The 27,557-nt window shown below is 51.0% G+C and overlaps 1 protein-coding gene across 4 annotated transcripts in view; it reads left to right on the top strand.

Moving 5' to 3' along the window:
* NADSYN1 (NAD synthetase 1) overlaps positions 1-27,557 on the top strand; it is a 138,673-nt gene that overhangs the window by 63,065 nt on the left and 48,051 nt on the right. For all 4 annotated transcript variants that reach the window (XR_013588857.1, XM_078619690.1, XM_078619689.1 and 1 more), the window contains exon 6: positions 23,951-24,002. Coding sequence is in view for 3 of the 4 variants with exons in the window: in XM_078619690.1 (XP_078475816.1) it covers positions 23,951-24,002 (52 nt within the window). In the remaining variant the exon portion in view is untranslated. The remainder of the gene's footprint in view (positions 1-23,950; positions 24,003-27,557) is intronic.

Below are 27,557 nucleotides of genomic sequence, written 5' to 3'. Positions count from 1 at the left end.
GAGTGGTGAGTGACACTGTGGTGTGAGTGGTGAGTGACACTGTGGTTTGAGTGGTGAGTGACACTGTGGTGTGAGTGGTGAGTGACACTGGTGTGAGTGGTGAGTGACACTGGGTGTGAGTGGTTAGTGACACTGTGGTGTGAGTGGTGAGTGACACTGTGGTGTGAGTGGTTAGTGACACTGTGGTGTGAGTGGTGAGTGACACTGTGGTGTGAGTGGTTAGTGACACGGTGGTGTGAGTGGTTAGTGACACTGTGGTGTGAGTGGTGAGTGACACTGTGGTGTGAGTGGTGAGTGAGACTGTGGTGCGAGTGGTGAGTGACACTGTGGTGTGAGTGGTTAGTGACACTGTGGTGTGAGTGGTTAGTGACCACTGTTGGTGTGAGTTGTGAGTGACACTTTGGTGTGAGTGGTAGTGACACTGTGGTGTGAGTGGTGAGTGACACTGTGGTGTGAGTGGTTAGTGACACTGTGGTGTGAGTGGTTAGTGACACTGTGGTGTGAGTTGTGAGTGACACTGTGGTGTGAGTGGTTAGTGACACTGTGGTGTGAGTGGTGAGTGACACTGTGGTGTGAGTGGTTAGTGACACTGTGGTGCGAGTGGTGAGTGACACTGTGGTGTGAGTGGTGAGTGACACTGTGGTGTGAGTGGTTAGTGACACTGTGGTGCGAGTGGTGAGTGACACTGTGGTGCGAGTGGTTAGTGACACTGTGGTGTGAGTGGTTAGTGACACTGTGGTGTGAGTGGTGAGTGACACTGTGGTGTGAGTGGTGAGTGACACTGTGGTGTGAGTGGTTAGTGACACTGTGGTGTGAGTGACACTGTGGTGTGAGTGGTGAGTGACACTGTGGTGTGAGTGGTTAGTGACACTGTGGTGTGAGTGACACTGTGGTGTGAGTGGTTAGTGACACTGTGGTGTGAGTGGTTAGTGACACTGTGGTGTGAGTGACACTGTGGTGTGAGTGGTGAGTGACACTGTGGTGTGAGTTGGGAGTGACACTGTGAGTGGTGAGTAACACTGTGGTGTGAGTGGTTAGTGGACACTGTGGTGTGAGTGGTGAGTGACACTGTGGTGTGAGTGGTTAGTGACACTGTGGTGTGAGTGACATTGTGGTGTGAGTGGTTAGTGACACTGTGGTGTGAGTGGTGAGTGACACTGTGGTGTGAGTGGTGAGTGACACTGGTGTGAGTGGTTAGTGACACTGTGGTGCGAGTGTGAGTGACACTGTGGTGTGAGTGGTTAGTGACACTGTGGTGTGAGTGGTGAGTGACACTGTGGTGTGAGTGGTGAGTGACACAGTGGTGTGAGTGGTGAGTGACACTGTGGTGTGAGTGTTAGTGACACTGTGGTGTGAGTGGTTAGTGACACTGTGGTGTGAGTGGTGAGTGACACTGTGGTGTGAGTGGTGAGTGACACTGTGGTGTGAGTGGTTAGTGACACTGTGGTGTGAGTGGTTAGTGACACTGTGGTGTGAGTGGTGAATGACACTGTGGTGTGAGTGGTTAGTGACACTGTGGTGTGAGTGGTGAGTGACACTGTGGTGTGAGTGGTTAGTGACACTGTGGTGTGAGTGGTTGAGTGACACTGTGGTGTGAGTGGTGAGTGACACTGTGGTGTGAGTGGTTAGTGACACTGTGGTGTGAGTGACACTGTGGTGTGAGTGGTGAGTGACACTGTGGTGTGAGTGGTTAGTGGACACTGTGGTGTGAGTGGTTAGTGACACTGTGGGTGTGAGTGACACTGTGGTGTGAGTGGTTAGTGACACTGTGGTGTGAGTGGTTAGTGACACTGTGGTGTGAGTGACACTGTGGTGTGAGTGGTGAGTGACACTGTGGTGATAGTGGGGAGTGACACTGTGAGTGGTGAGTAACACTGTGGTGTGAGTGGTTAGTGACACTGTGGGTGTGAGTGGTGAGTGACACTGTGGTGTGAGTGGTTAGTGACACTGTGGTGTGAGTGACATTGTGGTGTGAGTGGTTAGTGACACTGTGGTGTGAGTGGTGAGTGACACTGTGGTGTGAGTGGTGAGTGACACTGGTGTGAGTGGTTAGTGACACTGTGGTGCGAGTGGTGAGTGACACTGTGGTGTGAGTGGTTAGTGACACTGTGGTGTGAGTGGTGAGTGACACTGTGGTGTGAGTGGTTAGTGACACTGTGGTGTGAGTGGTTAGTGACACTGTGGTGTGAGTGGTGAATGACACTGTGGTGTGAGTGGTAGTGACACTGTGGTGTGAGTGGTGAGTGACACTGTGGTGTGAGTGGTTAGTGACACTGTGGTGTGAGTGGTGAGTGACACTGTGGTGTGAGTGGTTAGTGACACTGTGGTGTGAGTGGTGAATGACACTGTGGTGTGAGTGGTGAGTGACACTGTGGTGTGAGTGGTGAGTGACACTGTGGTGCGAGTGGTGAGTGACACTGTGGTTGTGAGTGGTTAGTGACACTGGTGTGAGTGGTGAGTGGACACTGTGGTGTGAGTGGTTAGTGACACTGTGGTGTGAGTGGTGAGTGACACTGTGGTGCGAGTGGTGAGTGACACTGTGGTGTGAGTGGTTAGTGACACTGTGGTGTGAGTGGTTAGTGACACTGTGGTGTGAGGGGTGAGTGACACTGTGGTGTGAGTGGTTAGTGACACTGTGGTGCAAGTGGTGAGTAACACTGTGGTGTGAGTGGTTAGTGACACTGTGGTGCGAGTGGTGAGTGACACTGTGGTGTGAGTGGTTAGTGACACTGTGGTGTGAGTGGTGAGTGACACTGTGGTGTGAGTGTGAGTGACACTGTGGTGTGAGTGGTGAGTGACACTGTGGTGCGAGTGGTGAGTGACACTGTGGTGTGAGTGGTTAGTGACACTGTGGTGTGAGTGGTTAGTGACACTGTGGTGTGAGTGGTGAGTGACACTGTGGTGTGAGTGGTGAGTGACACTGTGGTGCGAGTGGTGAGTGACACTGTGGTGTGAGTGGTTAGTGACACTGTGGTGTGAGTGGTTAGTGACACTGTGGTGTGAGTGGTGAGTGACACTGTGGTGTGAGTGGTGAGTGACACTGTGGTGTGAGTGGTGAGTGACACTGTGGTGTGAGTGGTTAGTGACACTGTGGTGTGAGTGGTTAGTGACACTGTGGTGTGAGTGGTGAGTGACACTGTGGTGTGAGTGGTGAGTGACACTGTGGTGCGAGTGGTGAGTGACACTGTGGTGTGAGTGGTTAGTGACACTGTGGTGTGAGTGGTTAGTGACACTGTGGTGTGAGTGGTGAGTGACACTGTGGTGTGAGTGGTTAGTGACACTGTGGTGTGAGTGGTGAGTGACACTGTGGTGTGAGTGGTTAGTGACACTGTGGTGTGAGTGGTGAGTGACACTGTGGTGTGAGTGGTTAGTGACACTGTGGTGTGAGTGGTGAGTGACACTGTGGTGTGAGTGGTTAGTGACACTGTGGTGTGAGTGGTGAGTGACACTGTGGTGTGAGTGGTTAGTGACCACTGTGGTGTGACTGGTTAGTGACACTGTGGTGTGAGTGGTGAGTGACACTGTGGTGTGAGTGGTGAGTGACACTGTGGTGCGAGTGGTGAGTGACACTGTGGTGTGAGTGGTGAGTGACACTGTGGTGTGAGTGGTTAGTGACACTGTGGTGTGAGTGGTGAGTAACACTGTGGTGTGAGTGGTGAGTGACACTGTGGTTGAGTGGTGAGTGACACTGTGGTGTGAGTGGTGAGTGACACTGGTGTGAGTGGTGAGTGACACTGTGGTGTGAGTGGTAGTGACACTGTGGTGTGAGTGGTGAGTGACACTGTGGTGTGAGTGGTTAGTGACACTGTGGTGTGAGTGGTGAGTGACACTGTGGTGTGAGTGGTTAGTGACACTGTGGTGTGAGTGGTTAGTGACACTGTGGTGTGAGTGGTGAGTGACACTGGGTGTGAGTGGTGAGTGACACTGTGGTGCGAGTGGTGAGTGACACTGTGGTGTGAGTGGTTAGTGACACTGTGGTGTGAGTGGTTAGTGACACTGTGGTGAGTGGTGAGTGACACTGGTGTGAGTGGTGAGTGCACTGTGGTGTGAGTGGTTAGTGACACTGTGGTGTGAGTGGTGAGTGACACTGTGGTGTGAGTGGTTAGTGACACTGTGGTGTGAGTGGTTAGTGACACTGTGGTGTGAGTGGTGAGTGACACTGTGGTGTGAGTGGTGAGTGACACTGTGGTGTGAGTGGTGAGTGACACTGTGGTGTGAGTGGTGAGTGACACTGTGGTGTGAGTGGTTAGTCACACTGTGGTGGAGTGGTGAGTGACACTGTGGTGGAGTGGTTAGTGAGCACTGTGGTGTGAGTGGTTAGTGACACTGTGGTGTGAGTGGTGAGTGACACTGTGGTGTGAGTGGTGAGTGACACTGTGGTGTGAGTGGTAGTGACACTGTGGTGTGAGTGACACTGTGGTGTGAGTGGTGAGTGACACTGTGGTGTGAGTGGTTAGTGACACTGTGGTGTGAGTGGTTAGTGACACTGTGGTGTGAGTGACACTGTGGTGTGAGTGGTTAGTGACACTGTGGTGTGAGTGGTTAGTGACACTGGGTGTGAGTGACACTGTGGTGTGAGTGGTGAGTGACACTGTGGTGTGAGTGGTTAGTGACACTGTGGTGTGATTGACATTGTGGTGTGAGTGGTTAGTGACACTGTGGTGTGAGTGGTGAGTGACACTGTGGTGTGATTAGTGAGTGACACTGTGGTGTGAGTGGGTTAGTGACACTGTGGTGCGAGTGTGAGTGACACTGTGGTGTGAGTGGTTAGTGACACTGTGGTGTGAGGTGTGAGTGACACTGTGGTGTGAGTGGTGAGTGACACTGTGGTGTGAGTGGAGAGTGACACAGTGGTGTGAGTGGTTAGTGACACTGTGGTGTGAGTGGTTAGTGACACTGTGGTGTGAGTGGTGAGTGACACTGTGGTGTGAGTGGTGAGTGACACTGTGGTGTGAGTGGTTAGTGACACTGTGGTGAGTGGTTAGTGACACTGTGGTGTGAGTGGTGAATGACACTGTGGTGTGAGTGGTTAGTGACACTGTGGTGTGAGTGGTGAGTGACACTGTGGTGTGAGTGGTTAGTGACACTGTGGTGTGAGTGGTGAGTGACACTGTGGTGTGAGTGGTTAGTGACACTGTGGTGTGAGTGGTGAGTGACACTGTGGTGTGAATGGTTAGTGACACTGTGGTGTGAGTGGTGAGTGACACTGTGGTGTGAGTGGTTAGTGACACTGTGGTGCGAGTGGTGAGTGACACTGTGGTGTGAGTGGTTAGTGACACTGTGGTGTGAGTGGTTAGTGACACTGGTGTGAGTGGTGAGTGACACTGTGGTTTGAGTGGTTAGTGACACTGTGGTGTGAGTGGTGAGTGACACTGTGGTGTGAGTGGTGAGTGACACTGTGGTGCGAGTGGTGAGTGACACTGTGGTGCGAGTGGTGAGTGACACTGTGGTGCGAGTGGTTAGTGACACTGTGGTGTGAGTGGTTAGTGACACTGTGGTGTGAGTGGTGAGTGACACTGTGGTGTGAGTGGTGAGTGAAACTGTGGTGCGAGTGGTGAGTGACACTGTGGTGTGAGTGGTTAGTGACACTGTGGTGTGAGTGGTTAGTGACACTGTGGTGTGAGTGGTGAGTGACACTGTGGTGTGAGTGGTGAGTGACACTGTGGTGTGAGTGGTGAGTGACACTGTGGTGTGAGTGGTTAGTGACACTGTGGTGTGAGTGGTTAGTGACACTGTGGTGTGAGTGGTGAGTGACACTGTGGTGTGAGTGGTGAGTGACACTGTGGTGCGAGTGGTGAGTGACACTGTGGTGTGAGTGGTTAGTGACACTGTGGTGTGAGTGGTTAGTGACACTGTGGTGTGAGTGGTGAGTGACACTGTGGTGTGAGTGGTTAGTGACACTGTGGTGTGAGTGGTGAGTGACACTGTGGTGTGAGTGGTTAGTGACACTGTGGTGTGAGTGGTTAGTGACACTGTGGTGTGAGTGGTGAGTGACACTGTGGTGTGAGTGGTGAGTGACACTGTGGTGTGAGTGACACTGTGGTGTGAGTGGTGAGTGACACTGTGGTGTGAGTGGTTAGTGACACTATGGTGTGAGTGGTGAGTGACACTGTGGTGTGAGTGGTTAGTGACACTGTGGTGCGAGTGGTGAGTGACACTGTGGTGCGAGTGGTTAGTGACACTGTGGTGTGAGTGGTTAGTGACACTGTGGTGTGAGTGGTGAGTGACAGTGTGGTGTGAGTGGTGAGTGACACTGTGGTGTGAGTGGTTAGTGACACTGTGGTGTGAGTGACACTGTGGTGTGAGTGGTGAGTGACACTGTGGTGTGAGTGGTTAGTGACACTGTGGTGTGAGTGGTTAGTGACACTGTGGTGTGAGTGACACTGTGGTGTGAGTGGTTAGTGACACTGTGGTGTGAGTGGTTAGTGACACTGTGGTGTGAGTGACACTGTGGTGTGAGTGGTGAGTGACACTGTGGTGTGAGTGGTGAGTGACACTGTGAGTGGTGAGTGACAGTGTGGTGTGAGTGGTTAGTGACACTGTGGTGTGAGTGGTGAGTGACACTGTGGTGTGAGTGGTTAGTGACACTGTGGTGTTAGTGACACTGTGGTGTGAGTGGTTAGTGACACTGTGGTGCGAGTGGTTAGTGACACTGTGGTGTGAGTGGTGAGTGACACTGTGGTGCGAGTGGTTAGTGACACTGTGGTGTGAGTGGTTAGTGACACTGTGGTGTGAGTGGTGAGTGACACTGTGGTGTGAGTGGTGAGTGACACTGTGGTGTGAGTGGTTAGTGACACTGTGGTGTGAGTGACACTGTGGTGTGAGTGGTGAGTGACACTGTGGTGTGAGTGGTTAGTGACACATTGGTGTGAGTGGTTAGTGATACTGTGGTGTGAGTGACACTGTGGTGTGAGTGGTTAGTGACACTGTGGTGTGAGTGGTTAGTGACACTGTGGTGTGAGTGACACTGTGGTGTGAGTGGTGAGTGACACTGTGGTGTGAGTGTGGAGTGACACTGTGAGTGGTGAGTAACACTGTGGTGTGAGTGGTTAGTGACACTGTGGTGTGAGTGGTGAGTGACACTGTGAGTGGTGAGTGACAGTGTGGTGTGAGTGGTTAGTGACACTGTGGTGTGAGTGGTGAGTGACACTGTGAGTGGTGAGTGAAACTGTGGTGTGAGTGGTGAGTGACACTGTGAGTGGTGAGTGACACTGTGGTGTGAGTGGTGAGTGACACTGTGAGTGGTGAGTGGGGAGTGACACTGTGGTGTGAGTGGTGAGTGACACTGTGGTGTGAGTGGTGAGTGACACTGTGAGTGGTGAGTGGGGAGTTACACTGGTGTGAGTGGTTAGTGACACTGTGGTGTGAATGGTGAGTGACACTGTGGTGTGAGTGGTGAGTGACACTGTGGTGTGAGTGGTTAGTGACACTGTGGTGTGAGTGGTGAGTGACACTGTGGTGTGAGTGGTGAGTGGTTAGTGACACTGTGGTGTGAGTGGTGAGTGACACTGTGAGTGGTGAGTGACACTGTGGTGTGAGTGGTGAGTGACACTGTGGTGTGAGTGGTGAGTGGTTAGTGACACTGTGGTGTGAGTGGTTAGTGACACTGTGAGTGGTTAGTGACACTGTGGGGTGAGTGGTTAGTGACACTGTGGTGTGAGTGTTTAGTGACACTGTGGTGTGATGGGTGAGTGACACTGTGGTGTGAGTGGTTAGTGACACTGTGGTGTGAGTGGTGAGTGACACTGTGGTGTGAGTGGTTAGTGACACTGTGGTGTGAGTGGTGAGTGACACTGTGGTGTGAGTGGTTAGTGACACTGTGGTGTGAGTGGTGAGTGACACTGTGGTGTGAGTGGTGAGTGACACTGTGGTGTGAGTGGTGAGTGACACTGTGGTGTGAGTGGTTAGTGACACTGTGGTGTGAGTGGTTAGTGACACTGTGGTGCGAGTGGTGAGTGACACTGTGGTGCGAGTGGTTAGTGACACTGTGGTGTGAGTGGTTAGTGACACTGTGGTGCGAGTGGTGAGTGACACTGTGGTGTGAGTGGTTAGTGACACTGTGGTGTGAGTGGTGAGTGACACTGTGGTGTGAGTGGTGAGTGACACTGTGGTTTTTGTGGTGAGTGACACTGTGGTGTGAGTGGTTAGTGACACTGTGGTGTGAGTGGTTAGTGACACTGTGGTGTGAGTGGTGAGTGACACTGTGGTGTGAGTGGTGAGTGACACTGTGGTGTGAGTGGTTAGTGACACTGTGGTGTGAGTGGTTAGTGACACTGTGGTGTGAGTGGTGAATGACACTGTGGTGTGAGTGGTTAGTGACACTGTGGTGTGAGTGGTGAGTGACACTGTGGTGTGAGTGGTTAGTGACACTGTGGTGTGAGTGGTGAGTGACACTGTGGTGTGAGTGGTTAGTGACACTGTGGTGTGAGTGGTGAGTGACACTGTGGTGTGAGTGGTGAGTGACACTGGTGTGAGTGGTGAGTGACACTGTGGTGTGAGTGGTTAGTGACACTGTGGTGTGAGTGACACTGTGGTGTGAGTGGTGAGTGACACTGTGGTGTGAGTGGTTAGTGACACTGTGGTGTGAGTGGTTAGTGACACTGTCGTGTGAGTGACACTGTGGTGTGAGTGGTTAGTGACACTGTGGTATGAGTGGTTAGTGACACTGTGGTGTGAGTGGTTAGTGACACTGTGGTGTGAGTGACACTGTGGTGTGAGTGGTGAGTGACACTGTGGGGTGAGTGGGGAGTGACACTGTGAGTGGTGAGTAACACTGTGGTGTGAGTGGTTAGTGACACTGTGGTGTGAGTGGTGAGTGACACTGTGAGTGGTGAGTGACAGTGTGGTGTGAGTGGTTAGTGACACTGTGGTGTGAGTGGTGAGTGACACTGTGGTGTGAGTGGTTAGTGACACTGTGGTGTGAGTGACACTGTGGTGTGAGTGGTTAGTGACACTGTGGTGTGAGTGGTGAGTGACACTGTGGTGTGAGTGGTGAATGACACTGTGGTGTGAGTGGTTAGTGACACTGTGGTGTGAGTGGTGAGTGACACTGTGGTGTGAGTGGTTAGTGACACTGTGGTGTGAGTTGTGAGTGACACTGTGGTGTGAGTGGTTAGTGACACTGTGGTGTGAGTGGTGAGTGACACTGTGGTGTGAGTGGTGAGTGACACTGTGGTGTGAGTGGTGAGTGACACTGTGGTGTGAGTGGTTAGTGACACTGTGGTGTGAGTGACACTGTGGTGTGAGTGGTGAGTGACACTGTGGTGTGAGTGGTTAGTGACACTGTGGTGTGAGTGGTTAGTGACACTGTCGTGTGAGTGACACTGTGGTGTGAGTGGTTAGTGACACTGTGGTATGAGTGGTTAGTGACACTGTGGTGTGAGTGGTTAGTGACACTGTGGTGTGAGTGACACTGTGGTGTGAGTGGTGAGTGACACTGTGGTGTGAGTGGGGAGTGACACTGTGAGTGGTGAGTAACACTGTGGTGTGAGTGGTTAGTGACACTGGTGTGAGTGGTGAGTGACACTGTGAGTGGTGAGTGACAGTGTGGTGTGAGTGGTTAGTGACACTGGTGTGAGTGGTGAGTGACACTGTGGTGTGAGTGGTTAGTGACACTGTGGTGTGAGTGACACTGTGGTGTGAGTGGTTAGTGACACTGTGGTGTGAGTGGTGAGTGACACTGTGGTGTGAGTGGTGAGTGACACTGTGGTGTGAGTGGTTAGTGACACTGTGGTGCGAGTGGTGAGTGACACTGTGGTGTGAGTGGTTAGTGACACTGTGGTGTGAGTGGTGAGTGACACTGTGGTGTGAGTGGTGAGTGACACTGTGGTGTGAGTGGTGAATGACACTGTGGTGTGAGTGGTTAGTGACACTGTGGTGTGAGTGGTGAGTGACACTGTGGTGTGAGTGGTTAGTGACACTGTGGTGTGAGTTGTGAGTGACACTGTGGTGTGAGTGGTTAGTGACACTGTGGTGTGAGTGGTTAGTGACACTGTGGTGTGAGTGGTTAGTGACACTGTGGTGTGAGTGGTTAGTGACACTGTGGTGTGAGTGGTGAATGACACTGTGGTGTGAGTGGTTAGTGACACTGTGGTGTGAGTGGTGAGTGACACTGTGGTGTGAGTGGTTAGTGACACTGTGGTGTGAGTGGTGAGTGACACTGGTGTGAGTGGTTAGTGACACTGTGGTGTGAGTGGTGAGTGACACTGTGGTGTGAGTGGTTAGTGACACTGTGGTGTGAGTGACACTGTGGTGTGAGTGGTGAGTGACACTGTGGTGTGAGTGTGGAGTGACACTGTGAGTGGTGAGTAACACTGTGGTGTGAGTGGTTAGTGACACTGTGGTGTGAGTGGTGAGTGACACTGTGAGTGGTGAGTGACAGTGTGGTGTTAGTGGTTAGTGACACTGTGGTGTGAGTGGTGAGTGACACTGTGAGTGGTGAGTGAAACTGTGGTGTGAGTGGTGAGTGACACTGTGAGTGGTGAGTGACACTGTGGTGTGAGTGGTGAGTGACACTGTGAGTGGTGAGTGGGGAGTGACACTGTGGTGTGAGTGGTGAGTGACACTGTGGTGTGAGTGGTGAGTGACACTGTGAGTGGTGAGTGGGGAGTGACACTGGTGTGAGTGGTTAGTGACACTGTGGTGTGAATGGTGAGTGACACTGTGGTGTGAGTGGTGAGTGACACTGTGGTGTGAGTGGTTAGTGACACTGTGGTGTGAGTGGTGAGTGACACTGTGGTGTGAGTGGTGAGTGGTTAGTGACACTGTGGTGTGAGTGGTGAGTGACACTGTGGTGTGAGTGGTGAGTGACACTGTGGTGTGAGTGGTTAGTGACACTGTGGTGTGAGTGGTGAGTGACACTGTGGTGTGAGTGGTGAGTGACACTGTGGTGCGAGTGGTGAGTGACACTGTGGTGTGAGTGGTTAGTGACACTGTGGTGTGAGTGGTTAGTGACACTGTGGTGTGAGTGGTGAGTGACACTGTGGTGTGAGTGGTTAGTGACACTGTGGTGTGAGTGGTGAGTGACACTGTGGTGTGAGTGGTTAGTGACACTGTGGTGTGAGTGGTTAGTGACACTGTGGTGTGAGTGGTGAGTGACACTGTGGTGTGAGTGGTGAGTGACACTGTGGTGTGAGTGACACTGTGGTGTGAGTGGTGAGTGACACTGTGGTGTGAGTGGTTAGTGACACTATGGTGTGAGTGGTGAGTGACACTGTGGTGTGAGTGGTTAGTGACACTGTGGTGCGAGTGGTGAGTGACACTGTGGTGCGAGTGGTTAGTGACACTGTGGTGTGAGTGGTTAGTGACACTGTGGTGTGAGTGGTGAGTGACAGTGTGGTGTGAGTGGTGAGTGACACTGTGGTGTGAGTGGTTAGTGACACTGTGGTGTGAGTGACACTGTGGTGTGAGTGGTGAGTGACACTGTGGTGTGAGTGGTTAGTGACACTGTGGTGTGAGTGGTTAGTGACACTGTGGTGTGAGTGACACTGTGGTGTGAGTGGTTAGTGACACTGTGGTGTGAGTGGTTAGTGACACTGTGGTGTGAGTGACACTGTGGTGTGAGTGGTGAGTGACACTGTGGTGTGAGTGGTGAGTGACACTGTGAGTGGTGAGTGACAGTGTGGTGTGAGTGGTTAGTGACACTGTGGTGTGAGTGGTGAGTGACACTGTGGTGTGAGTGGTTAGTGACACTGTGGTGTTAGTGACACTGTGGTGTGAGTGGTTAGTGACACTGTGGTGCGAGTGGTTAGTGACACTGTGGTGTGAGTGGTGAGTGACACTGTGGTGCGAGTGGTTAGTGACACTGTGGTGTGAGTGGTTAGTGACACTGTGGTGTGAGTGGTGAGTGACACTGTGGTGTGAGTGGTGAGTGACACTGTGGTGTGAGTGGTTAGTGACACTGTGGTGTGAGTGACACTGTGGTGTGAGTGGTGAGTGACACTGTGGTGTGAGTGGTTAGTGACACATTGGTGTGAGTGGTTAGTGATACTGTGGTGTGAGTGACACTGTGGTGTGAGTGGTTAGTGACACTGTGGTGTGAGTGGTTAGTGACACTGTGGTGTGAGTGACACTGTGGTGTGAGTGGTGAGTGACACTGTGGTGTGAGTGTGGAGTGACACTGTGAGTGGTGAGTAACACTGTGGTGTGAGTGGTTAGTGACACTGTGGTGTGAGTGGTGAGTGACACTGTGAGTGGTGAGTGACAGTGTGGTGTGAGTGGTTAGTGACACTGTGGTGTGAGTGGTGAGTGACACTGTGAGTGGTGAGTGAAACTGTGGTGTGAGTGGTGAGTGACACTGTGAGTGGTGAGTGACACTGTGGTGTGAGTGGTGAGTGACACTGTGAGTGGTGAGTGGGGAGTGACACTGTGGTGTGAGTGGTGAGTGACACTGTGGTGTGAGTGGTGAGTGACACTGTGAGTGGTGAGTGGGGAGTTACACTGGTGTGAGTGGTTAGTGACACTGTGGTGTGAATGGTGAGTGACACTGTGGTGTGAGTGGTGAGTGACACTGTGGTGTGAGTGGTTAGTGACACTGTGGTGTGAGTGGTGAGTGACACTGTGGTGTGAGTGGTGAGTGGTTAGTGACACTGTGGTGTGAGTGGTGAGTGACACTGTGAGTGGTGAGTGACACTGTGGTGTGAGTGGTGAGTGACACTGTGGTGTGAGTGGTGAGTGGTTAGTGACACTGTGGTGTGAGTGGTTAGTGACACTGTGAGTGGTTAGTGACACTGTGGGGTGAGTGGTTAGTGACACTGTGGTGTGAGTGTTTAGTGACACTGTGGTGTGATGGGTGAGTGACACTGTGGTGTGAGTGGTTAGTGACACTGTGGTGTGAGTGGTGAGTGACACTGTGGTGTGAGTGGTTAGTGACACTGTGGTGTGAGTGGTGAGTGACACTGTGGTGTGAGTGGTTAGTGACACTGTGGTGTGAGTGGTGAGTGACACTGTGGTGTGAGTGGTGAGTGACACTGTGGTGTGAGTGGTGAGTGACACTGTGGTGTGAGTGGTTAGTGACACTGTGGTGTGAGTGGTTAGTGACACTGTGGTGCGAGTGGTGAGTGACACTGTGGTGCGAGTGGTTAGTGACACTGTGGTGTGAGTGGTTAGTGACACTGTGGTGCGAGTGGTGAGTGACACTGTGGTGTGAGTGGTTAGTGACACTGTGGTGTGAGTGGTGAGTGACACTGTGGTGTGAGTGGTGAGTGACACTGTGGTTTTTGTGGTGAGTGACACTGTGGTGTGAGTGGTTAGTGACACTGTGGTGTGAGTGGTTAGTGACACTGTGGTGTGAGTGGTGAGTGACACTGTGGTGTGAGTGGTGAGTGACACTGTGGTGTGAGTGGTTAGTGACACTGTGGTGTGAGTGGTTAGTGACACTGTGGTGTGAGTGGTGAATGACACTGTGGTGTGAGTGGTTAGTGACACTGTTGTGTGAGTGGTGAGTGACACTGTGGTGTGAGTGGTTAGTGACACTGTGGTGTGAGTGGTGAGTGACACTGTGGTGTGAGTGGTTAGTGACACTGTGGTGTGAGTGGTGAGTGACACTGTGGTGTGAGTGGTGAGTGACACTGGTGTGAGTGGTGAGTGACACTGTGGTGTGAGTGGTTAGTGACACTGTGGTGTGAGTGACACTGTGGTGTGAGTGGTGAGTGACACTGTGGTGTGAGTGGTTAGTGACACTGTGGTGTGAGTGGTTAGTGACACTGTCGTGTGAGTGACACTGTGGTGTGAGTGGTTAGTGACACTGTGGTATGAGTGGTTAGTGACACTGTGGTGTGAGTGGTTAGTGACACTGTGGTGTGAGTGACACTGTGGTGTGAGTGGTGAGTGACACTGTGGTGTGAGTGGGGAGTGACACTGTGAGTGGTGAGTAACACTGTGGTGTGAGTGGTTAGTGACACTGTGGTGTGAGTGGTGAGTGACACTGTGAGTGGTGAGTGACAGTGTGGTGTGAGTGGTTAGTGACACTGTGGTGTGAGTGGTGAGTGACACTGTGGTGTGAGTGGTTAGTGACACTGTGGTGTGAGTGACACTGTGGTGTGAGTGGTTAGTGACACTGTGGTGTGAGTGGTGAGTGACACTGTGGTGTGAGTGGTGAATGACACTGTGGTGTGAGTGGTTAGTGACACTGTGGTGTGAGTGGTGAGTGACACTGTGGTGTGAGTGGTTAGTGACACTGTGGTGTGAGTTGTGAGTGACACTGTGGTGTGAGTGGTTAGTGACACTGTGGTGTGAGTGGTGAGTGACACTGTGGTGTGAGTGGTGAGTGACACTGTGGTGTGAGTGGTGAGTGACACTGTGGTGTGAGTGGTTAGTGACACTGTGGTGTGAGTGACACTGTGGTGTGAGTGGTGAGTGACACTGTGGTGTGAGTGGTTAGTGACACTGTGGTGTGAGTGGTTAGTGACACTGTCGTGTGAGTGACACTGTGGTGTGAGTGGTTAGTGACACTGTGGTATGAGTGGTTAGTGACACTGTGGTGTGAGTGGTTAGTGACACTGTGGTGTGAGTGACACTGTGGTGTGAGTGGTGAGTGACACTGTGGTGTGAGTGGGGAGTGACACTGTGAGTGGTGAGTAACACTGTGGTGTGAGTGGTTAGTGACACTGGTGTGAGTGGTGAGTGACACTGTGAGTGGTGAGTGACAGTGTGGTGTGAGTGGTTAGTGACACTGGTGTGAGTGGTGAGTGACACTGTGGTGTGAGTGGTTAGTGACACTGTGGTGTGAGTGACACTGTGGTGTGAGTGGTTAGTGACACTGTGGTGTGAGTGGTGAGTGACACTGTGGTGTGAGTGGTGAGTGACACTGTGGTGTGAGTGGTTAGTGACACTGTGGTGCGAGTGGTGAGTGACACTGTGGTGTGAGTGGTTAGTGACACTGTGGTGTGAGTGGTGAGTGACACTGTGGTGTGAGTGGTGAGTGACACTGTGGTGTGAGTGGTGAATGACACTGTGGTGTGAGTGGTTAGTGACACTGTGGTGTGAGTGGTGAGTGACACTGTGGTGTGAGTGGTTAGTGACACTGTGGTGTGAGTTGTGAGTGACACTGTGGTGTGAGTGGTTAGTGACACTGTGGTGTGAGTGGTTAGTGACACTGTGGTGTGAGTGGTTAGTGACACTGTGGTGTGAGTGGTGAATGACACTGTGGTGTGAGTGGTTAGTGACACTGTGGTGTGAGTGGTGAGTGACACTGTGGTGTGAGTGGTTAGTGACACTGTGGTGTGAGTGGTGAGTGACACTGGTGTGAGTGGTTAGTGACACTGTGGTGTGAGTGGTGAGTGACACTGTGGTGTGAGTGGTTAGTGACACTGTGGTGTGAGTGACACTGTGGTGTGAGTGGTGAGTGACACTGTGGTGTGAGTGTGGAGTGACACTGTGAGTGGTGAGTAACACTGTGGTGTGAGTGGTTAGTGACACTGTGGTGTGAGTGGTGAGTGACACTGTGAGTGGTGAGTGACAGTGTGGTGTTAGTGGTTAGTGACACTGTGGTGTGAGTGGTGAGTGACACTGTGAGTGGTGAGTGAAACTGTGGTGTGAGTGGTGAGTGACACTGTGAGTGGTGAGTGACACTGTGGTGTGAGTGGTGAGTGACACTGTGAGTGGTGAGTGGGGAGTGACACTGTGGTGTGAGTGGTGAGTGACACTGTGGTGTGAGTGGTGAGTGACACTGTGAGTGGTGAGTGGGGAGTGACACTGGTGTGAGTGGTTAGTGACACTGTGGTGTGAATGGTGAGTGACACTGTGGTGTGAGTGGTGAGTGACACTGTGGTGTGAGTGGTTAGTGACACTGTGGTGTGAGTGGTGAGTGACACTGTGGTGTGAGTGGTGAGTGGTTAGTGACACTGTGGTGTGAGTGGTGAGTGACACTGTGAGTGGTGAGTGACACTGTGGTGTGAGTGGTGAGTGACACTGTGGTGTGAGTGGTGAGTGGTTAGTGACACTGTGGTGTGAGTGGTTAGTGACACTGTGAGTGGTTAGTGACACTGTGGGGTGAGTGGTTAGTGACACTGTGGTGTGAGTGTTTAGTGACACTGTGGTGTGATGGGTGAGTGACACTGTGGTGTGAGTGGTTAGTGACACTGTGGTGTGAGTGGTGAGTGACACTGTGGTGTGAGTGGTTAGTGACACTGTGGTGTGAGTGGTGAGTGACACTGTGGTGTGAGTGGTTAGTGACACTGTGGTGTGAGTGGTGAGTGACACTGTGGTGTGAGTGGTGAGTGACACTGTGGTGTGAGTGGTGAGTGACACTGTGGTGTGAGTGGTTAGTGACACTGTGGTGTGAGTGGTTAGTGACACTGTGGTGCGAGTGGTGAGTGACACTGTGGTGCGAGTGGTTAGTGACACTGTGGTGTGAGTGGTTAGTGACACTGTGGTGCGAGTGGTGAGTGACACTGTGGTGTGAGTGGTTAGTGACACTGTGGTGTGAGTGGTGAGTGACACTGTGGTGTGAGTGGTGAGTGACACTGTGGTTTTTGTGGTGAGTGACACTGTGGTGTGAGTGGTTAGTGACACTGTGGTGTGAGTGGTTAGTGACACTGTGGTGTGAGTGGTGAGTGACACTGTGGTGTGAGTGGTGAGTGACACTGTGGTGTGAGTGGTTAGTGACACTGTGGTGTGAGTGGTTAGTGACACTGTGGTGTGAGTGGTGAATGACACTGTGGTGTGAGTGGTTAGTGACACTGTGGTGTGAGTGGTGAGTGACACTGTGGTGTGAGTGGTTAGTGACACTGTGGTGTGAGTGGTGAGTGACACTGTGGTGTGAGTGGTTAGTGACACTGTGGTGTGAGTGGTGAGTGACACTGTGGTGTGAGTGGTGAGTGACACTGGTGTGAGTGGTGAGTGACACTGTGGTGTGAGTGGTTAGTGACACTGTGGTGTGAGTGACACTGTGGTGTGAGTGGTGAGTGACACTGTGGTGTGAGTGGTTAGTGACACTGTGGTGTGAGTGGTTAGTGACACTGTCGTGTGAGTGACACTGTGGTGTGAGTGGTTAGTGACACTGTGGTATGAGTGGTTAGTGACACTGTGGTGTGAGTGGTTAGTGACACTGTGGTGTGAGTGACACTGTGGTGTGAGTGGTGAGTGACACTGTGGTGTGAGTGGGGAGTGACACTGTGAGTGGTGAGTAACACTGTGGTGTGAGTGGTTAGTGACACTGTGGTGTGAGTGGTGAGTGACACTGTGAGTGGTGAGTGACAGTGTGGTGTGAGTGGTTAGTGACACTGTGGTGTGAGTGGTGAGTGACACTGTGGTGTGAGTGGTTAGTGACACTGTGGTGTGAGTGACACTGTGGTGTGAGTGGTTAGTGACACTGTGGTGTGAGTGGTGAGTGACACTGTGGTGTGAGTGGTGAATGACACTGTGGTGTGAGTGGTTAGTGACACTGTGGTGTGAGTGGTGAGTGACACTGTGGTGTGAGTGGTTAGTGACACTGTGGTGTGAGTTGTGAGTGACACTGTGGTGTGAGTGGTTAGTGACACTGTGGTGTGAGTGGTGAGTGACACTGTGGTGTGAGTGGTGAGTGACACTGTGGTGTGAGTGGTGAGTGACACTGTGGTGTGAGTGGTTAGTGACACTGTGGTGTGAGTGACACTGTGGTGTGAGTGGTGAGTGACACTGTGGTGTGAGTGGTTAGTGACACTGTGGTGTGAGTGGTTAGTGACACTGTCGTGTGAGTGACACTGTGGTGTGAGTGGTTAGTGACACTGTGGTATGAGTGGTTAGTGACACTGTGGTGTGAGTGGTTAGTGACACTGTGGTGTGAGTGACACTGTGGTGTGAGTGGTGAGTGACACTGTGGTGTGAGTGGGGAGTGACACTGTGAGTGGTGAGTAACACTGTGGTGTGAGTGGTTAGTGACACTGGTGTGAGTGGTGAGTGACACTGTGAGTGGTGAGTGACAGTGTGGTGTGAGTGGTTAGTGACACTGGTGTGAGTGGTGAGTGACACTGTGGTGTGAGTGGTTAGTGACACTGTGGTGTGAGTGACACTGTGGTGTGAGTGGTTAGTGACACTGTGGTGTGAGTGGTGAGTGACACTGTGGTGTGAGTGGTGAGTGACACTGTGGTGTGAGTGGTTAGTGACACTGTGGTGCGAGTGGTGAGTGACACTGTGGTATGAGTGGTTAGTGACACTGTGGTGTGAGTGGTGAGTGACACTGTGGTGTGAGTGGTGAGTGACACTGTGGTGTGAGTGGTGAGTGACACTGTGGTGTGAGTGGTTAGTGACACTGTGGTGTGAGTGGTTAGTGACACTGTGGTGTGAGTGGTTAGTGACACTGTGGTGTGAGTGGTGAGTGACACTGTGGTGTGAGTGGTTAGTGACACTGTGGTGTGAGTGGTTAGTGACACTGTGGTGTGAGTGGTTAGTGACACTGTGGTGTGAGTGGTGAATGACACTGTGGTGTGAGTGGTTAGTGACACTGTGGTGTGAGTGGTGAGTGACACTGTGGTGTGAGTGGTTAGTGACACTGTGGTGTGAGTGGTGAGTGACACTGGTGTGAGTGGTTAGTGACACTGTGGTGTGAGTGGTGAGTGACACTGTGGTGTGAGTGGTGAGTGACACTGTGGTGTGAGTGGTGAGTGACACTGTGGTGCGAATGATGAGTGACACTGTGGTGTGAGTGGTTAGTGACACTGTGGTGTGAGTGGTGAGTGACACTGTGGTGTGAGTGGTTAGTGACACTGTGGTGTGAGTGGTGAGTGACACTGTGGTGCGAGTGGTGAGTGACACTGTGGTGTGAGTGGTTAGTGACACTGTGGTGTGAGTGGTTAGTGACACTGTGGTGTGAGGGGTGAGTGACACTGTGGTGTGAGTGGTTAGTGACACTGTGGTGTGAGTGGTGAGTGACACTGTGGTGTGAGTGGTTAGTGACACTGTGGTGTGAGTGGTGAGTGACACTGTGGTGTGAGTGGTTAGTGACACTGTGGTGTGAGTGGTGAGTGACACTGTGGTGTGAGTGGTGAGTGACACTGTGGTGTGAGTGGTGAGTGACACTGTGGTGTGAGTGGTGAGTGACACTGTGGTGTGAGTGGTTAGTGACACTGTGGTGTGAGTGGTTAGTGACACTGTGGTGTGAGTGGTGAGTGACACTGTGGTGTGAGTGGTGAGTGACACTGTGGTGCGAGTGGTGAGTGACACTGTGGTGTGAGTGGTTAGTGACACTGTGGTGTGAGTGGTTAGTGACACTGTGGTGTGAGTGTTGAGTGACACTGTGGTGTGAGTGGTGAGTGACACTGTGGTGTGAGTGGTGAGTGACACTGTGGTGTGAGTGGTTAGTGACACTGTGGTGTGAGTGGTTAGTGACACTGTGGTGTGAGTGGTGAGTGACACTGTGGTGTGAGTGGTGAGTGACACTGTGGTGCGAGTGGTGAGTGACACTGTGGTGTGAGTGGTTAGTGACACTGTGGTGTGAGTGGTTAGTGACACTGTGGTGTGAGTGGTGAGTGACACTGTGGTGTGAGTGGTTAGTGACACTGTGGTGTGAGTGGTGAGTGACACTGTGGTGTGAGTGGTTAGTGACACTGTGGTGTGAGTGGTTAGTGACACTGTGGTGTGAGTGGTGAGTGACACTGTGGTGTGAATGGGGAGTGACACTGTGGTGCGAGTTGTGAGTGACACTGTGGTGTGAGTGGTGAGTGACACTGTGGTGTGAGTGGTTAGTGACACTGTGGTGTGAGTGGTTAGTGACACTGTGGTGCGAGTGGTGAGTGACACTGTGGTGTGAGTGGTTAGTGACACTGTGGTGTGAGTGGTTAGTGACACTGTGGTGTGAGTGGTCAGTGACACTGTGGTGTGAGTGGTGAGTGACACTGTGGTGTGAGTGGTTAGTGACACTGTGGTGTGAGTGACACTGTGGTGTGAGTGGTGAGTGACACTGTGGTGTGAGTGGTTAGTGACACTGTGGTGTGAGTGGTTAGTGACACTGTGGTGTGAGTGGTTAGTGATACTGTGGTGTGAGTGACACTGTGGTGTGAGTGGTTAGTGACACTGTGGTGTGAGTGGTTAGTGACACTGTGGTGTGAGTGACACTGTGGTGTGAGTGGTGAGTGACACTGTGGTGTGAGTGTGGAGTGACACTGTGAGTGGTGAGTAACAGTGTGGTGTGAGTGGTTAGTGACACTGTGGTGTGAGTGGTGAGTGACACTGTGAGTGGTGAGTGACACTGTGGTGTGAGTGACACTGTGAGTGGTGAGTGACACTGTGGTGTGAGTGGTGAGTGACACTGTGAGTGGTGAGTGGGGAGTGACACTGTGGTGTGAGTGGTGAGTGACACTGTGGTGTGAGTGGTGAGTGACACTGTGAGTGGTGAGTGGGGAGTGACACTGGTGTGAGTGGTTAGTGACACTGTGGTGTGAATGGTGAGTGACACTGTGGTGTGAGTGGTGATTGACACTGTGGTGTGAGTGGTTAGTGACACTGTGGTGTGAGTGTTGAGTGACACTGTGGTGTGAGTGGTGAGTGGTTAGTGACACTGTGGTGTGAGTGGTGAGTGACACTGTGGTGTGAGTGGTGAGTGGTTAGTGACACTGTGGTGTGAGTGGTTAGTGACACTGTGAGTGTTTAGTGACACTGTGGGGTGAGTGGTTAGTGACACTGTGGTGTGAGTGTTTAGTGACACTGTGGTGTGAGGGGTGAGTGACACTGTGGTGTGAGTGGTTAGTGACACTGTGGTGTGAGTGGTGAGTGACACTGTGGTGTGAGTGGTTAGTGACACTGTGGTGTGAGTGGTGAGTGACACTGTGGTGTGAGTGGTTAGTGACACTGTGGTGTGAGTGGTGAGTGACACTGTGGTGTGAGTGGTGAGTGACACTGTGGTGTGAGTGGTGAGTGACACTGTGGTGTGAGTGGTTAGTGACACTGTGGTGTGAGTGGTTAGTGACACTGTGGTGTGAGTGGTGAGTGACACTGTGGTGTGAGTGGTGAGTGACACTGTGGTGTGAGTGGTTAGTGACACTGTGGTGTGAGTGGTTAGTGACACTGTGGTGTGAGTGTTGAGTGACACTGTGGTGTGAGTGGTGAGTGACACTGTGGTGTGAGTGGTGAGTGACACTGTGGTGTGAGTGGTTAGTGACACTGTGGTGTGAGTGGTTAGTGACACTGTGGTGTGAGTGGTGAGTGACACTGTGGTGTGAGTGGTGAGTGACACTGTGGTGCGAGTGGTGAGTGACACTGTGGTGCGAGTGGTTAGTGACACTGTGGTGTGAGTGGTTAGTGACACTGTGGTGTGAGTGGTGAGTGACACTGTGGTGTGAGTGGTTAGTGACACTGTGGTGTGAGTGGTGAGTGACACTGTGGTGTGAGTGGTTACTGACACTGTGGTGTGAGTGGTTAGTGACACTGTGGTGTGAGTGGTGAGTGACACTGTGGTGTCACTGGGGAGTGACACTGTGGTGCGAGTTGTGAGTGACACTGTGGTGTGAGTGGTGAGTGACACTGTGGGGTGAGTGGTTAGTGACACTGTGGTGTGAGTGGTGAGTGACACTGTGGTGTTAGTGGTTAGTGACACTGTGGTGCGAGTGGTGAGTGACACTGTGGTGCGAGTGGTTAGTGACACTGTGGTGTGAGTGGTTAGTGACACTGTGGTGTGAGTGGTGAGTGACACTGTGGTGTGAGTGGTGAGTGACACTGTGGTGTGAGTGGTTAGTGACACTGTGGTGTGAGTGACACTGTGGTGTGAGTGGTGAGTGACACTGTGGTGTGAGTGGTTAGTGACACTGTGGTGTGAGTGGTTAGTGATACTGTGGTGTGAGTGACACTGTGGTGTGAGTGGTTAGTGACACTGTGGTGTGAGTGGTTAGTGACACTGTGGTGTGAGTGACACTGTGGTGTGAGTGGTGAGTGACACTGTGGTGTGAGTGTGGAGTGACACTGTGAGTGGTGAGTAACACTGTGGTGTGAGTGGTTAGTGACACTGTGGTGTGAGTGGTGAGTGACACTGTGAGTGGTGAGTGACAGTGTGGTGTGAGTGGTTAGTGACACTGTGGTGTGAGTGGTGAGTGACACTGTGAGTGGTGAGTGACACTGTGGTGTGAGTGGTGAGTGACACTGTGAGTGGTGAGTGACACTGTGGTGTGAGTGGTGAGTGACACTGTGAGTGGTGAGTGGGGAGTGACACTGTGGTGTGAGTGGTGAGTGACACTGTGGTGTGAGTGGTGAGTGACACTGTGAGTGGTGAGTGGGGAGTGACACTGGTGTGAGTGGTTAGTGACACTGTGGTGTGAATGGTGAGTGACACTGTGGTGTGAGTGGTGAGTGACACTGTGGTGTGAGTGGTTAGTGACACTGTGGTGTGAGTGGTGAGTGACACTGTGGTGTGAGTGGTGAGTGGTTAGTGACACTGTGGTGTGAGTGGTGAGTGACACTGTGAGTGGTGAGTGACACTGTGGTGTGAGTGGTGAGTGACACTGTGGTGTGAGTGGTGAGTGGTTAGTGACACTGTGGTGTGAGTGGTTAGTGACACTGTGAGTGGTTAGTGACACTGTGGGGTGAGTGGTTAGTGACACTGTGGTGTGAGTGGTTAGTGACACTGGTGTGAGTGGTTAGTGACACTGTGGTGTGAATGGTGAGTGACACTGTGGTGTGAGTGGTTAGTGACACTGTGGTGTGAGTGGTTAGTGACACTGTGGTGTGAGTGGTGAGTGACACTGTGGTGTGAGTGGTGAGTGGTTAGTGACACTGTGGTGTGAGTGGTGAGTGACACTGTGGTGTGAGTGGTGAGTGGTTAGTGACACTGTGGTGTGAGTGGTGAGTGACACTGTGGTGTGAGTGGTGAGTGGTTAGTGACACTGTGGTGTGAGTGGTGAGTGACACTGTGGTGTGAGTGGTGAGTGGTTAGTGACACTGTGGTGTGAGTGGTGAGTGACACTGTGGTGTGAGTGGTGAGTGGTTAGTGACACTGTGGTGTGAGTGGTGAGTGACACTGTGGTGTGAGTGGTGAGTGGTTAGTGACACTGTGGGGTGAGTGGTTAGTGACACTGTAGTGTGAGTGGTTAGTGACACTGTGGTGTGAGTGGTGAGTGACACTGTGGTGTGAGTGGTGAGTGGTTAGTGACACTGTGGTGTGAGTGGTTAGTGACACTGTGGTGTGAGTGGTTAGTGACACTGTGGTGTGAGTGGTTAGTGACACTGTGGTGTGAGTGGTGAGTGGTTAGTGACACTGTGGTGTGAGTGGTGAGTGACACTGTGGTGTGAGTGGTGAGTGGTTAGTGACACTGTGGTGTGAGTGGTGAGTGACACTGTGGTGTGAGTGGTGAGTGGTTAGTGACACTGTGGTGTGAGTGGTGAGTGACACTGTGGTGTGAGTGGTGAGTGGTTAGTGACACTGTGGGGTGAGTGGTTAGTGACACTGTGGTGTGAGTGGTTAGTGACACTGTTGTGTGAGTGGTGAGTGGTTAGTGACACTGTGGTGTGAGTGGTGAGTGGTTAGTGACACTGTGGTGTGAGTGGTTAGTGACACTGTGGTGTGAGTGGTGAGTGTTTAGTGACACTGTGGTGTGAGTGGTGAGTGGTTAGTGACACTGTGGTGTGAGTGGTTAGTGACACTGTGGTGTGAGTGGTGAGTGACACTGTGAGTGGTTAGTGACACTGTGGTGTGAGTGGTTAGTGACACAGTGGGGTGAGTGGTTAGTGACACTGTGGTGTGAGTGGTGAGTGGTTAGTGACACTGTGGTGTGAGTGGTTAGTGACACTGTGGTGTGAGTGGTGAGTGGTTAGTGACACTGTGGTGTGAGTGGTGAGTGGTTAGTGACACTGTGGTGTGAGTGGTTAGTGACACTGTGGTGTGAGTGGTGAGTGACACTGTGAGTGGTTAGTGACACTGTGGTGTGAGTGGTTAGTGACACAGTGGGGTGAGTGGTTAGTGACACTGTGGTGTGAGTGGTGAGTGGTTAGTGACACTGTGGTGTGAGTGGTTAGTGACACTGTGTGTGCACCGCTGTGGTTCACGCAGGGAGGTGGAGGATCATTATCTGCCACGCATCATCCAGGAGATAACTGAGCAGGTAACCCATGGAGGGGTGTGGCGCCAGCATTGTCGTCTGCTGCGCCTACCTCGGTACTTGAGTGCTGCTGTCGTGTTTGTGTGTCACTGCCTGTGTGATGCTAGACGTGACGCTAGCGGTGACACTCACAGTGACACTCACGGTGACGCTCATGGGGACACTAGCGGTGAGTGAGAGAGCGAGAGTGTGAGTGTATATGAGTGAGTGTATGTAAGTGAGCGACTGAGTGAGTGGATCTTCTTGGTTCTTTCGGTAAAGTCACGTAGAAGGGAAGTAATAAAATAATAAAAATAAAACATAATAAAACAATTCTCACGACGTTTCGGCCACAACGCAAGCAGCCGTCCTCAGGCGAAGAATGAAACACCACCAAGCTTGGAGCGTATATTTAAGCTGGGTTAGAGGGGGGGAGGTGGGAAGAAGAGCGCCTAAACAAAATAATTTGCATATCAAGAGGAATTCAGCATATGGAAAATGCGTAGGAGGTGGGCGGGGGGGTTCCAAATCAATACTATGCCCGTGCATAATGCAGGATTAGCAGCATCAAAGGGGGGGGGGGGAGGGGGGGGTAGCATTAACAAAGGAAAGGAATGTTAATAGTATGTAGCTACAGTTACTAAACAACCACGTAAAAAAAACTAAAGTATAAACTGCATAACAAACTAAAGTATAAACTACATAGCATCATCAGTATACTTACTATACTCTACAATAAGCTGAGTTACTAAGTAATACATAAAAAAATTCTACGTTGTAAAAAAATTATATAATATGCTTCCATCTAAACTTTATTCTCTTACATCACACGCGTCTATACCGTACTATATACTTCCATAGACAAACCCAACATTAAATTACATACTGTATTGCTATAAACCACCCTATACCTTATACATTTTAATATAACACTATGTATTATTCTACCCACCCTAATGTGTATCAAAATGGTTTATTACGTCCTTCCAGTGATTGCTAAGCCAGAATCCATCTTCTCGGTTAAAATTGTCTCTGTGTTTGTATATGTGGATCGCCTCATGAACGAATCTCTCATGATAGCCAGATGGCTTGCAGAGAACCTCTGTCTTGGAGAAGTCAATGTCATGTGAGCCCACTGAGTTGTAACAGTGATCTGCCACGGCTGAGGTGTTTGTCCTACCGTGTTTCAGGTCAGCTTTATGTTCACGGATGCGGTCCGAGACATGTCGTTTGGTTTCCCCAATGTAACTGCTACCACAGAGGCAACTTAGTTTGTAGACACCAGGGTACTGTATGTCTGGAACCACATCTTTTACAGACGGTACCAGATCACGGATTTTATGTACTGTGTTGAATCGGACCTGGATCTTGTGTTTAATCAGGATTTTGGAGATCTTTTTTGTGACCCCAGCAATGTAGGGTAAGGTGATGGTCTTGAAAGGCTCCTCAACATGATCCTTCTTGATGGTTGGAGTGATGGCTTTGCGGATTGTGTAGTCGGAGTAACCATTAGCCTTAAGAGCTTGGCGTACGTGTTTGAGTTCACTGGAAATGTGTTCATGGTCGGAGATGCATTGGGCTCTATGATATAGAGTCTTGATGAGGGAATTCTTCTGGGATGGATGGTGGTGGGAATCCGGTTTTAGATAAGCATCCGTGTGGGTGGCTTTCCTGTAGACAGAGTGGCTCATTGAACCATCAGGTCTCCTTTTGATTAGGACATCCAAAAAGGGTAGCTTGCCATCATTTTCGACTTCCATGATGAATCTGATGGCTGGGTGTATGGAATTGATGTGGTCGAGAAATTGGTCTAGAGCAGGCCGGCCATGTGGCCAGATGACAAAAGTGTCGTCTACGTATCTCTTCCATAAGGTCGGGCGTAGAGTGGCAGTCTGGATGGCGTCCGTCTCAAATTTCTCCATGAAGATGTTGGCTACAACCGGAGATAGGGGGGAGCCCATTGGGGTGCCCTCAATTTGCTTGTAGAAGGTTCCATTCCAGGTGAAGTATGTATTGGTTAAGCAGTGTCTCACCAGTGGGGGTACCCCAGCATTCAGTCCTTGATGAACCAAGTCTTCAATGATTGCGATGGTGTCAGGCACAGGCACCTTGGTGAACAAGGAAACCACATCAAAACTGACAAGCAGGTCGTCTGGGGACAGGGCAATCCCCTTGATTGTCGATACCAGGTCAGTAGAGTTTAGTACTGCAGAGGTGGTTTTTCCAGTGAAAGGCCGTAGGATTTCGGACAAAAAAAACGAGCCAGTTTGTAAGTGGGGGAGTTGATAGTAGAGACAATGGGACGAAGAGGTGTATCTTCTTTATGTATCTTTGGCAAGCCGTACAATCTTGGTGGCCTGGCTGCAGAAGGTTTCAACGAGAACTGTTTGGTCTGATCAATTAATGCGGTTGAAGCAGAAATGATGTTGTTGGTTTTGGAGACGAGGCTGCTTATCTAAAACCGGATTCCCACCACCATCCATCCCAGAAGAATTCCCTCATCAAGACTCTATATCATAGAGCCCAATGCATCTCCGACCATGAACACATTTCCAGTGAACTCAAACACGTACGCCAAGCTCTTAAGGCTAATGGTTACTCCGACTACACAATCCGCAAAGCCATCACTCCAACCATCAAGAAGGATCATGTTGAGGAGCCTTTCAAGACCATCACCTTACCCTACATTGCTGGGGTCACAAAAAAGATCTCCAAAATCCTGATTAAACACAAGATCCAGGTCCGATTCAACACAGTACATAAAATCCGTGATCTGGTACCGTCTGTAAAAGATGTGGTTCCAGACATACAGTACCCTGGTGTCTACAAACTAAGTTGCCTCTGTGGTAGCAGTTACATTGGGGAAACCAAACGACATGTCTCGGACCGCATCCGTGAACATAAAGCTGACCTGAAACACGGTAGGACAAACACCTCAGCCGTGGCAGATCACTGTTACAACTCAGTGGGCTCACATGACATTGACTTCTCCAAGACAGAGGTTCTCTGCAAGCCATCTGGCTATCATGAGAGATTCGTTCATGAGGCGATCCACATATACAAACACAGAGACAATTTTAACCGAGAAGATGGATTCTGGCTTAGCAATCACTGGAAGGACGTAATAAACCATTTTGATACACATTAGGGTGGGTAGAATAATACATAGTGTTATATTAAAATGTATAAGGTATAGGGTGGTTTATAGCAATACAGTATGTAATTTAATGTTGGGTTTGTCTATGGAAGTATATAGTACGGTATAGACGCGTGTGATGTAAGAGAATAAAGTTTAGATGGAAGCATATTATATAATTTTTTTACAAGGTAGAATTTTTTATGTATTACTTAGTAACTCAGCTTATTGTAGAGTATAGTAAGTATACTGATGATGCTATGTAGTTTATACTTTAGTTTGTTATGCAGTTTATACTTTAGTTTTTTTTTACGTGGTTGTTTAGTAACTGTAGCTACATACTATTAACATTCCTTTCCTTTGTTAATGCTACCCCCCCCCCCCCCCCTTCGATGCTGCTAATCCTGCATTATGCACGGGCATAGTATTGATTTGGAACCCCC

Source organism: Lampetra planeri, chromosome 64, assembly GCF_965212315.1.
Source record: "Lampetra planeri chromosome 64, kcLamPlan1.2.h2, whole genome shotgun sequence".
Taxonomy (NCBI): Eukaryota; Metazoa; Chordata; class Hyperoartia; order Petromyzontiformes; family Petromyzontidae; genus Lampetra; species Lampetra planeri.
The sequence above is the reverse complement of the archived record's forward strand: the minus strand, read 5'-3'. Positions and strand labels throughout refer to the sequence as shown.